General features: G+C 42.9%; 1 protein-coding gene across 1 annotated transcript; it reads right to left on the bottom strand.

The window, feature by feature from the left end:
* Positions 1-11,126: 11,126 nt before the first annotated feature.
* Positions 11,127-12,053, bottom strand: LOC115077635 (olfactory receptor 2M4-like). The gene has a single exon (XM_029579930.1). The coding sequence runs from the start codon at positions 12,051-12,053 to the stop codon at positions 11,127-11,129; it is 927 nt and encodes a 308-aa protein (XP_029435790.1).
* Between the last annotated feature and the right edge of the window lie 924 nt (positions 12,054-12,977).

The raw sequence follows: 12,977 nt of genomic DNA, 5'->3' as shown, positions 1-12,977 counted from the left end.
AAAAAGAAAATAAATCGCTGTTTGCCAAGGCAGACATATTTTGCTAATATTGCCTAGGCTGTTCTGATATATTACTACATTATTTCTGGGAATATATTATTTTATTGTATTCTGTTCTCAGTGATGCTTGGCTTCTATTCACTTTCCCTTGTTTTTCTTCCTTTCAGAATTCCAAGGAGCACGAATGCAGGGAAATCACAGCCGTGTGACAGAATTCCTAATTCTGGGCTTCTCAGAGTTCCCAGAGCTGCAGCTCCCTATCTTTGCTCTCTTCTCTCTCCTCTACCTGATGGCCGTGCTGGGGAACCTCCTTGTTATCTGCATAGTATGTGCCGATCATCACCTGCACACCCCCATGCATTTCTTCTTGACCAACTTGTCTGCCTTAGATATCTGCTCTTTGACTTCTGTTGTTCCAAAACTGCTGGCAATGCTCCTCACTGACAGCAATACGATATCTTTTGGGGAATGTTGGCTGCAGATGTACTGCTATATGATCTGTGTAAGTACAGAATTTACACTTCTCACTGCCATGGCATATGATCGTTATGTTGCAATATGCAATCCCCTGCGTTACACCATCATCATGAGCAAGAGACCCTGTGCCCTTCTGGCTGCTTTCTCATGGACAATGGGTTTAATATCGCCATTGCCACCCTCTATAGTTATATCCCAGTTTTCTTTCTGTGACTCCAATGAAATCAATTATTTCTTCTGTGAAGTCTCAGCAGTGGTGGAACTTTCCTGCACAGATATCTCTGTCATTGATACTATGATTGTTGCAGAAGGGATGTTTGCAGGCATCATCCCTTTTCTGCTAACCCTGACATCCTACGTGTTCATCATCTCTGCCATACTAAAAATCCATTCTACAGAGGGAAAAACCAAGGCCTTCTCCACATGCTCCTCTCACCTCACAGTCATTATTCTTTTATCTGGGACAATGCTAGGAGTCTATATGCAGCCCAAGACAGGGAACTCTATGAATTCAAGCAAACTGCCTACTGCATTGTATGTAGTCATTCTCCCATTGTTAAACCCTCTGATTTATAGCTTGAGGAGCAAAGAGTTAAAAGTGGCACTCAAAAAAGCCATCAAAAGAAAGCCCTGATACCGGGAGTGTTGTGATCTTCCTGCATGCAGTGCCATATCCCTGATTCCAGGAGTGTTGTGATCTTCCTGCACGCAGTGCCCTATCCCTGTTACCGGGAGTGTTGTGATCTTCCTGCATGCAGTGCCCTATCCCTGATACCGGGCGTGTTGTGATCTTCCTGCACTCAGTGCCCTATCCCTGATACCGGAGTGTTGTGATCTTCCTGCACACAGTGCCCTATCCCTGATACCGGGAGTGTTGTGATCTTCCTGCACACAGTGCCCTATCCCTGATACCGGGAGTGTTGTGATCTTCCTGCACACAGTGCCCTATCCCTGATACCGGGAGTGTTGTGATCTTCCTGCATGCAGTGCCCTATCCCTAATACCGGGAGTGTTGTGATCTTCCTGCACACATTGCCCTATCCCAGTTACCATGGGTGTTGTGATCTTCCTGTACACATCCCGGTATCAGGGATAGGGTACTGCGTGCAGGAAGATCACAACATGCCCGGTATCAGGGATAGGGCACTGCATGCAGGAAGATCACAACACCCCCGGTAACCGGGATACGGCACTGTGCACAGGGCAGGGCAGTGCAGAGAGGAAGATCACAACACTCCCGGTATCAGGGATAGGGCACTGTGTGCAGGAAGATCACAACACTCCCTGTATCAGGGATATGGCACTGAGTGCAGGAGGATCACAACACTCCCGGTATCAGGGATAGGGCACTGTGTGCAGGAAGATTACAACACTCCCGGTATCAGGGATAGGGCAATGTGTGCAGGAAGATCACAACACTCCCGGTAACAGGGATAAGGCACTGTGTGCAGGAAGATCACAACACTCCCGGTAACAGGGATAAGGCACTGTGTGCAGGAAGATCACAACACCCCCGTTATCAGGGATAGGGCACTGCATGCAGGAAGATCACAACACCCCCGTTATCAGGGATAGGGCACTGCATGCAGGAAGATCACAACACTCCCGGTAACAGGGATAAGGCACTGCGTGCAGGAAGATCACAACACTCCCAGTATTAGGGATAGGGCACTACATGCAGGAAGATCACAACACTCCCGGTATCAGGGATAGGGCACTGCATGCAGGAGGATCACAACACTCCCGGTATCAGGGATAGGGCACTGCATGCAGGAGGATCACAACACTCCCGGTATCAGGGATAGGGCACTGTGTGCAGGAAGATCACAACACTCCCGGTATCAGGAATAGGGCACTGTGTGCAGGAAGATCACAACACTCCCGGCATTAGGGATAGGGCACTGGATGCAGGAGGATCACAACACTCCCGGTCTCAGGGATAGGGCACTGCATGCAGGAGGATCACAACACTCCCAGTATCAGGGATAGGGCACTGCATGCAGGAAGATCACAACACTCCCAGTATCAGGGATAGGGCACTGAATGCAGGAAGATCACAACACTCCCGTAACAGGGATAGGGCACTGTGTTCAGGAAGATCACAATACCCCCAGTAACAGGGATAGGGCACTGCGTGCAGGAATATCACAACACCCCCGGTATCAGGGATAGGGCACTGAGTGCAGGAAGATCACAACACTCCCAGTATCAGGGATAGGGCACTTTGTGCAGGAGGATCACAACACCCCCGGTATCAGGGATAGGGCACTGCATGCAGGAAGATCACAACACTCCTGGTATCAGGGATAGGGCACTGTGTTCAGGAAGATCACAATACCCCCAGTAACAGGGATAGGGCACTGAGTGCAGGAAGATCACAACACCCCCGGTATCAGGGATAGGGCACTGAGTGCAGGAAGATCACAACACTCCCAGTATCAGGGATAGGGCACTTTGTGCAGGAGGATCACAACACCCCCGGTATCAGGGATAGGGCACTGCATGCAGGAAGATCACAACATTCTCGGTATCAGGGATAGGGCACTGAGTGCAGGAAGATCACAACACTCCTGGTGTCAGGGATAGGGCACAAGTTCTTGTCACATTGACTGATCACATTACTTTTTTTGTCAAGCTACCAACCATTTCCATTTCCCATCCCCCATATATTAAACCATCACATCAGTGGGAACCTTGGTAACATGAATAAATAAGAGGGCAGCCAATAGGAATACATATTCATTCCTAAACTGACCTTAACTGCCCTGAAAAGTGTCAAATTGTATCATTTTCTGTTAGCGCGCACTAACAATGGTTAGTGCGCACTAATCGGAAAAAAAACGATTTTTCACGATAAATCAGGGGAATTTCTATTTTATCACACTCTTACCGATTAATGACGATTTAAACCTTATCGGGATGATAATCTAAATTGTTGAAAAACGATTTACATCCCTAAATAAAAGTATATACAGTAGATGCATGCTTTGTGGAGTACTGATAACCTCAGACATTAATTTGGCAGCTGTGTATATTATTACAATGTTTGGTAATAAAGAGAGTGAGTTTTGGTTTAAGAATGAATCTTGTAAGAATAAGAGTTGAAATGACAAGACCTAAAATGGCTTGTTAGAGAAGGTGGTAGAGACCATTAATGGAGCAGATTTCGGGCATGCTTAAGACATATGGAGAGCTGTGCTAGGAAAAAGACAGAGAATATAGGGTATGGCATTGGGGGGAGTTTGTGTTTGGTTGCATATGGAAATGTGTACGGACATCTACCAATGTGAATGAATCTGAAATGAACAGGCAGGAGTAGCCAGTTTGGTCTCTGTTGTCATTTACTCTACTGCTGTATATGTGGCCATGTCAGATCCAGATTCTCAGTACTACTGAAATCTGTATCTTTAAATATTAAACATTTCTACTTTATCATTGCCCCATCTCACTTGTTAGATTTTGCTCCAGCCATAAACCTCATTCCTTTCTGTGCATTATCAAAGCTCCTGTTCACTTTTTAATTTGCATCCAAAGATGGCAAAATGCAGGCTGATCATTTTATGACTAATTATGCTTTAGAAAAAAAGAAACAACTAAGAACCCAAGATAAATATTAATTAAGAACCCCCCCCCCCCCGAAATCTTCTCACGTCACACAATTTACATGTATTGTACGTCTGCATGAAGATCAAGATTCACACAGCTCTCCCATTTTTCTAGTGCCATACAATCCAAAATATTACATCGAGTGATCCATAGGATTGATGAACTTCATTCTTCTCTGCATTTTTTTAAATCAGATTTCAAAGAAGTAAAACCTTGTACAATAATTCTGTACACATATCAAATGTATACACAGTGTCACAATCCTTATATCTGAATCCAAACGCACAACTGCTTTGGAGATAGTCCAAAATGTTCCTTTCCCAATATGCATGGATCAGGGCTGCATTTTTGGAATAAAGGTCAGGAGTTGGGGAGTGGGGTTGGGGGTGGGGCCTGGTTATGATGTTAAAACTGTTTTAACAAAGTATTTTGGAATTACAGCCACCTCCTGAGACAGTGGGGGGTGGTATAAGGCAGAGGGTCTTGCAGACCCCTGGAGTGTTTGGATGCTTTTATGGGGGCTTACTCGGGGGCCAAGTGGCACATTAAAGACAGTGTCCTGGGAGCTTCAGAACATGGGTTAACTTCCTGAAGCTCAAGAGGGAAGTCAGCTACAACTTCAGAGGAATATTATCATTGTTAAATAACATACAAATTCAGCAAAAATCTGTGCAAGTCAAATACGTCATAAATCATTCACTAATTACAAACCAGTGAATACAATTTCAAGCCATCCCAAAAAGCATATGAATTTAAAAAAATGTTCAAAATGCTTCATCATACTGTGAGGAGCATTACCAACCCCAATGTTCACAGGACGATCTCTCCAAAGCGATGGAAGTAAAGATATCATCGCAAATCAAATCTTTTGTACTTCACACAAATTCTGAGGCAAATGGTAGAAAGCCACAGTCAATATTAGTACAAATGAGATCTTCTGTTCTCCAGATTACTTTAAGGTGTAAAATTGTGCCACCAATATTCTTGTATTTTCAAAGTTATCGAATATGCTCACAGGGCAGGTTCCTAGATCACTGCCATAGAAAGATCACCAAATCTAAATAACGAAAACCACTTCACCTACTAATTTTAACCCAAAAAATGTTCCTACGAATTTCCAAAATGTTATATCCACTCCCAGTTTTCTCGAAAATGAAAATGTATTTTTCTACAAAATGCATTTACAAAACAAATAAAGCAAAACAAAACGGGGTTATCATGTGTATTAACAAACAAAGAGAACAGAGAACTTTAAAACTCACCAAACACGATAACAAAATTCAGGCATGTAGAAAGAATCTCCCACTGATATAGCACCATCTTTGCCATTAGGCCACATGTTAGCCTATTCCCAATCTAGTATAAATACAGCTCAAAATGGAGAAAATCAATCAATCAGAGATCATAGGAAATTTTTGTTTTGTTTGAAATGTTTTTATTGGGTTAACATGAAGTACAACAAATCAAGCAATTTGAATACATGTTTTTTATCATTTTGGTTTTATTTACACCTATTTATGTGTCTTATGTATGTGTATTTTAATTAAATTTTAAGAGATATATGTATTTCTTGCCCTCAATAGCCCCTGAGGCAGCTTGCCAGCTCCTGCGGGAGCGAAACTCGGCCACAGTCGGGCTTATTCCAATAAAGGCTGCTTTATACTGATCAGCTTGTGTTTCTTCACTTATCAGCAATTTGGATCGGCTTCCGATTTGTTTCTTGGGTCCATCCCTAAAAATAAATAAATAAATAAATCAGAGTTTCGTGTCTGGTATATGGGCATCAACACTTGCTGAACTCCACTGGCTTCCAATCGAACAAAGAATACAATATAAGGCACTTTGTATAATCCATAAACTAATCCACGATGATAAAGCCGACTGGCTTAACATGGCACTGCGCGTACATGTACCACAAAGAAACCTGAGATCTGCAAATAAAGCTCTACTAACTGTCCCCTCTGTCAAATCAGCACATCTCACACAAGTAAGGGAAAGAGCACTGTCACTGGCTGGTCCCGTACTATGGAACACCATGCCACTTGAAATAAGGCTGCAGAGAAATTTGAAATTATTCAAAACTAATCTGAAAACCTGGCTTTTTAAACAAGCATTTTATAAAGATAAAGTGAAGGAGAAAAATAGTTGATCAGGATGCACAAAGCTAGAAGTTATTAGTAACCTACAAAAGCATATTAATGTTAAAATCAAATGGGCGGATTTTAAATGCCCTGCTCGCGTAAATCTGCCCGGATTTAAGCGAGCAGGGCCCTCGTGCGCTGGCGCGCCTATTTTGCATAGGCCGCCAGCGCACGCAGAGCCCCGGGACGCGCGTAAGTCCTGGGGTCTTTTTAAGGGGGCGTGTCGGGGCGTGTCATGGGGCGGGGCCGAATGACGCAGAGTTTCGGGGGCGGGATGTGGCATTTTGGGGGCAGGGTCGGGGGCGTGGCGCCGGCCTGGGGGCATGGTCGAGGCCTCCGGACCAGCCCCCGGGTCAGATGACGGCGCGCCAGCAGTCCACTGGCGCGCATAGATTTACATCTGCTTCTAGCAGGCGTAAATCGAGGGACAAAGGTAAGAGGAGGGGGGGTTTAGATAGGGCCGGGGGTGTGTGTTAGGTAGGGGAAGGGAGGGGAAGGTGAGGGGAGGGCGAAAGAAAGTTCCCTCCGAAGCCGCTCCGATTTCGGAGCGGCCTCGGAGGGAACGGAGGCAGGCTGCGCGGCTCGGCGCGTGCAGGCTGCCCAAAATCAGCAGCCTTGCGCGCGCCGATCCAGGATTTTATAAGATACCCGCGGCTATGCGCGTATCTTATAAAATCCAGCGTACTTTTGTTTGCGCCTGCTGTGCGAACAAAAGTACGCGATCTTGCTCTTTTTTAAAATCTACCCCAAACTGCCTAATTTGTTCCTTACAATCAGGATTAACTTACACACTTAGTCTATTATTTTAAATTGTTACCGTACTACGATGGCACATACACCCATATTTCTCTTTATCGTGCCCTTCTGTAAACCGTTGTGATGGTTATTTAACTTAACGATGATACAGAAAAGTTTTTTTTAAATAAAATAAATAAATAAATAAATGTAGATGCCTGAGGAAACCCTCAAACCTCCTGCTTAGTTTTTTCCACTTCTCACCCCCCACATAAATTACCTGTTACCTATTCTTACCACTGTTCTCTCTGTCCATACCAACCATGTTTAAATGTTGTCATGTTTAGGTTGTATCTACCTCTGATGGACAGTAATTCCAGCACCAACCACCCTCTTGGTATAGAAGGATATTCTCAGTTTCCTCTCTACCTCTCTACTTCTCTTCAATTTTATTTTCTATGGAAGTGTCTTTAAGTGCTCTTGTTGAAGAGCTTCTCAAAAGTTTTTTGTAAAATCAACTGAATCCTCTATATCCATGTGCTTCCTTATCCATAGAGTCCCCCTTCCTGGGGCCAGGGTTAGCTGGGGGCAAATACAATACCAGGCTATAGTCCTAGTTCAGCTCAGCAACCCTCATCTGCATTCTCCAAAAAGGGGATGATTTAATGACCAGAGCCCAAGGAATTTAGATGGTGATAGAGCAAAAACAAATTTCACACGAATTATGGAGGTCCACACATTTTTTTTTCTGTTATGTATTTAAAAATGTATAGACTGCTCCATCTGAGGTTCTTGACCAGGTACAGATTAACATACACAGATTAACATACACAGATTAACAGACCAGGTACAGATTAACATACACAGTATACAACAGAGTAGAAAATTCCAAATAAAAACTCCATGCCAGAAATAAATAAAACCATAAATTCAGGACTCAGCTGCAATGTAAAAACATGATTCTTAATAGAGATGTGAATCGGAACCGGAATTGGTTCCAATTCACATCTTGAATTTTCCTTCGTGTGGCCCGATCGGGGTTTTTTTTTATTGGCTGTGCCCGAGCCGATAAAAAAAAAAAACCACCCCGACCCCTTAAAACTGCTCCTTTAGTTCTGCCACCCTCCCGACCCCCCCAAAAAAACATTTTAAAATTACCTGGTGGTCCAGTGGGGGTCCCAGGAGCGATCTCCCGCTCTCGGGCCGTCGGCTGCCACTAATAAAAATGGCGCCGATAGCCCTTTGCCCTTACTATGTGACATTTTTAAAGATTGCGCCGGCCATACATTACTCCTACCATGTGACAGGGGCCGGCCAATTGCACGGATACCCTGTCACATGGTAAGGGCAAAGGGCCATCGGCGCCATTTTTATTAGTGGCAGCCGATGGCCTGAGAGCGGGAGATCGCTCTCGGGACCTCCACTGGACCACCAGGTAATTTTAAAATGTTTTTGGGTGGGGGGGTCGGGATGGTGGCGGAACCTAAGGGAGCAGTTTTAAAGGGTCGGGGTGGGTTTAGGGCGTGTTTATGTGCCATTTTTCCCGCCCTCCCCCAAAACGATAAGAGAACCCCATGAACAATTTTGTGGGGTTTTCTTATCAGTTTCGGGGAGCCCCCGATTTATTTATTTATTTATTTTTAACTTTTATATACCGACATTCTTGCATTAAATGCAAATCATGCCGGTTTACAATTTCTGACAATTTTGAAAATATCATACGATATTTTCAGTCGTCAGAAATATGATCCACATCCCTAGTTCTTAATCTCTGCCTTAGGCATTTAGTCTCCTGCACATCCTGACTAATATTAGCCAATGCTGACTGATGCTTTATTTACAGTTCTGAAAGCAGGAGTAAAAAAAAAAACACAAGAGTTTCAATTCCTCTGTAAAGGTTCTAACAGATGTCTCAGCTGCTAACTCTGCAGGGAGAGTTTCAGGGAGTTGCACTCACAGCCACAAACGTTCTGGCTCGGGTCTCAAACATGGAACCATAAATATGCAGCATCAAGCAACAGGGATGTGCAGAAATAAAAATGTGTCTTGTTCATATTTTGTTTCCGGGGATTGGGGGATTTTTTTTTATCTTTGTAATTTTTTCATTTGGTTTGTTTCATTTTCCAAATAAAAAAATTTCAAAAAACAAAAAAGCTATCCCCTCCCCCCCCCCAAAAAAAACCCAAAACCAAAAAGGACCACAGGAAACCTTATGCACCCCTTCCTGCACCCAAAAAAAATCTCCTGTGCCCAGGTCTTTCTGATTGAACTAAGCCAGACCCAAATGGAGCCTCCACAGGCTGCTCTGACCTCCCCCCCACCCAGCAGCCTGTGGCTTGGGCCTATCCATCCTCCCCCCCCCCCATGGAACCTTGTGCTAGGGCTGGGGACCTCCTCCTGCCCCCACCTGCCTCCTCCTGTGGGGCTCTTATGATGTAAAGAGCAGAAGTGAGGCCATTCCCCCCTCCCCATTAGACAGCAGATATAAAACTGGCACCAGAAGTGATGTGACTCGGGCACCTGTCTCTATGCAGAGGGCACCTTTCTGCTGTAAAGGCACAGGGCATTCCCAAGCCAAAGGGAGGAAGAGGAAGGAGGAGCTGGACCTGACTCTTCCTCTCACCCTCTAAGGTCTGGCACTGGTCTGTGGGTGGGGGGTGCAGGTTGGCAGGCAGAGGGATGAGATTTGGGTGTATTTTGGGTTTACATGGGGAAGAGGAGGTGGGGGACTCCCACACTGGATTTATAGCTTTCCTTTACAGCTTAGTTTTTTAACATTTGAAGGGGATGGAGAGATATAGGGCACACATTTGTGCATGTGTATCGGCCCCTCCCAGGGACGCAGGTATTGTATAACTTGCATGTGTATATGTGCTCATTATAAAATAGCCTGTCCATGTGCTCATTTTGAGTAGGGGTACACAATACTTTGAACTTGTCCACTTTAAATTTAATTTGCTATTTTCATGCCCACACTCCAGTTTTGCAAGTTCCTCTTGCAATTTCTCCCAGTCCTCTTGTGATTTAACAACTTTGAATAATTTTTTGTCATTGGCAAATGTGATGACTTCTCTCATTGTTCCCATTTCCAGGTCATTTATAAATATATTATAAAGCATTGGTACCAGAACATATTCTGGAACACTCCATAATTCACCATTGGGAAAATGGTGAAAATTTAGCCCTATTCTGATCTCTGTTTACTCTTTTTTAACCAGTTTGCAATCCACAATAGGATGCTGCCTCCTTTCACATGACATTTTATTTCTGAAGAATACTCTCACAAGGGACTTTGTCAAATGCTTTCTGGAAATCATGTTACACTATATCAACGGCTCACCTTTGTCCACATATTTATTATACCCTCAAAAAATGTAGTAGATTGTGAGGCAAGACTTCCCATGTCTAAATCCATATTGACTTTATCCCATTAAATTATGCCCATCTATCTGTTCATATATTTTATTCTTAATGATACTTTCTCCCATTTTGCATGGCTCAGATATCCGACTCACTGGATCATCCCTTGATTCCTTTTTAAAAATTGGCATTATATCATCAATCTTCCAGTCTTCAGGTACCATAGATGATTTATAATGATAGTTTACACATTATTAATAGCAAGTACATTATTTAATATTTCAGTTCTTTCAACACTATGGAATGTATACCATCTGGTCCAGATGATTTGCTAAATTATATTTTGTCAATTTAACCTATTATATCTTCCAGGTACACTGAGATTTGTTTCCATTTTGCTGAAACTTTGAATATTATTTCTGGCATGGGTATATATCTCTTTCATCTTCCTTAGTGAAGACAGAAGCAAATAATTTATTTAGTCTCCCTGCTATGCTTTTTCATTTTATCTTAATCACCACTCTGAAAGTTAAATGCATTTCTAATAGATATTTTTAGTATATTTCCTCCAGTAATTAAGTAAAATTTGATCATATTGTCATCACTATTAACAAGTCAGATGGAGTGGAGGTCTCCTTTACCATCAACCAATATTTTAAAAAAGAAAAACAACACAAGAATTACATTGAGCAGTTTTACATGGTTCTTCATTCACTTCATAAGAAGCAATACAAACAAGCACCAGATAAGTGTTTATTCCTCACGGCATTTCAGATGGAATGCAGAAAGAGTCTTTTTTCATTTCATTTATTTTTTAATGATGATTTTTCTAAGGGCATTTTTAACTTCTTGATTTCTTAGACTATAAATAATGGGGTTTAGCATGGGGGTGAGTACTGTGTACAGAAGGGCAAATACTTTGTCTTGCTCTGGTGATTGCATTGAACTTGGCCTCATGTATACAAACAAAACTGTCCCATAAAATAGAAAAACAACTGTGAGGTGGGAGGAACAGGTGGAGAAGGCCTTTCTTCTCCCTTCAGAATGATGGATTTTCAAGATGGCTACTATGACAAAGATGTAGGATGATAGAGTTAGAAGAAATGGGATGAGAGACAAAACTGCTCCTTCAGAAAGTACAAGTATTTCAAAGTTGTGGGTATCACTACAGGATAATTTTAGCAGTGCAGTGAGGTCACAGAAGAAGTGGTCAATCTCATTGGAGCCACAATAGGAGAACTGAGATATGAGAATTTCAAAAGGAACTCCATCCAGAGAGCCAGTTAACCATGATGCAGCCACCAGTAAAATACAGATCCTTTTATTCATCATGAGTGGGTATCGTAAGGGGTTGCATATTGCCACATAACGATCATAGGCCATAGCAGTGAGGAGGAAGAATTCAGTACTTGTTAAACTTATGAAAAAGTAAAGCTGTGTCATACATAGAGAGAAGGAAATTAATGTTTTCCCTTTTATGAGACTTTGCAGAAATGTTGAGAGTGTGACTGTGGTGTTACAGATATCGATGAAGGACAGGTTACTGAGGAAGAAGTACATGGGTTTGTGGAGATGATGGTCAGACCACATTAATGTTAGAAATCCAAGGTTTCCCAGAATAGAGATAAAGAAGGCTGGTAAAACTATTACATAAATTAAGGTTTCCTCATGAGAATATTTATTAAAGCCCAGAATAATGAATCCTGTTGTCCCTGTCTTATTCTCCATCTCCATTGTTTCAGTGCCCATAATCTGTTAGGATATGAAGAAAGAGATTAAAACATTGCAATTGAATGAATATTGAAAACTATAATATATAAGTAGTCCCAATCATGCCTATGGCTATCAGTGTTGAAAATTCCTGAGTCACGGTGATGAGAGGCAGCCAATTCCTATTTTTAATGATTTATCATCCATTATCATTTCCATTTTCACATCCTCCCTCTCACCAAGTTAGCAATTACAAGGTGAGAGGAAAAAAGTAAGGTGTAGGAGTAATCACACTTCTGAGAAATACCATCTTAGGAAGAATGTGTGAGAGATTAGGCAGTCACAGGAATGTAAACAATGTAGAGCTCTCATCTCTGATCTTCTGAGGGAGGCTGGAGAATAAATAAACACAAAAGAATTGAGGCATGTGAACATCACGTGCATCTTATTGAGTTTTCCCCTCCACCACCTCCTTTTCAATATTAAAAAAAAATGTTTTTATTTTTCGAATGATGGTAGGATTTAGTACATCCAAATCCATAATGCATTGCTTGAAAATATTTGTGTGCATTTATTTTGTAAACAATAAAATTAAACCAAATAAAAGAGCTACCCTGAGGTCATCCAACACCTCCCTTACCCAGCTGGTCTAAGCGAAGACCAGTTAGTTCCTCCCTGGGCTTCTTTGTTCCTGTTGCGCTCGGGGGGTGGACCCTTGGCCTGGGGCAAGAATGGAATGGCTCCTGAAAGGGAACAGGAGATAACTGCCCCCAGGGGGTGGAGCACTGAAGGAGACAGAGGCTAGTTAGAGCATCACCACTGGAAGCCCGAGGTCCCCCCGGGAGGAGCCCATAGGGACTTGGGCCCATTGGACTTAGGTGGCCTTGCAGCGTCTCCTGGGGGAATGGAAGTCAGGCGTGCCCACAGACACAGAAGGAGCACGGGTTG

This window comes from Rhinatrema bivittatum, chromosome 16, assembly GCF_901001135.1.
Source record: "Rhinatrema bivittatum chromosome 16, aRhiBiv1.1, whole genome shotgun sequence".
Taxonomy (NCBI): Eukaryota; Metazoa; Chordata; class Amphibia; order Gymnophiona; family Rhinatrematidae; genus Rhinatrema; species Rhinatrema bivittatum.
Note: the sequence above shows the minus strand (reverse complement) of the source record. Positions and strands in the feature narration are given on the sequence as shown.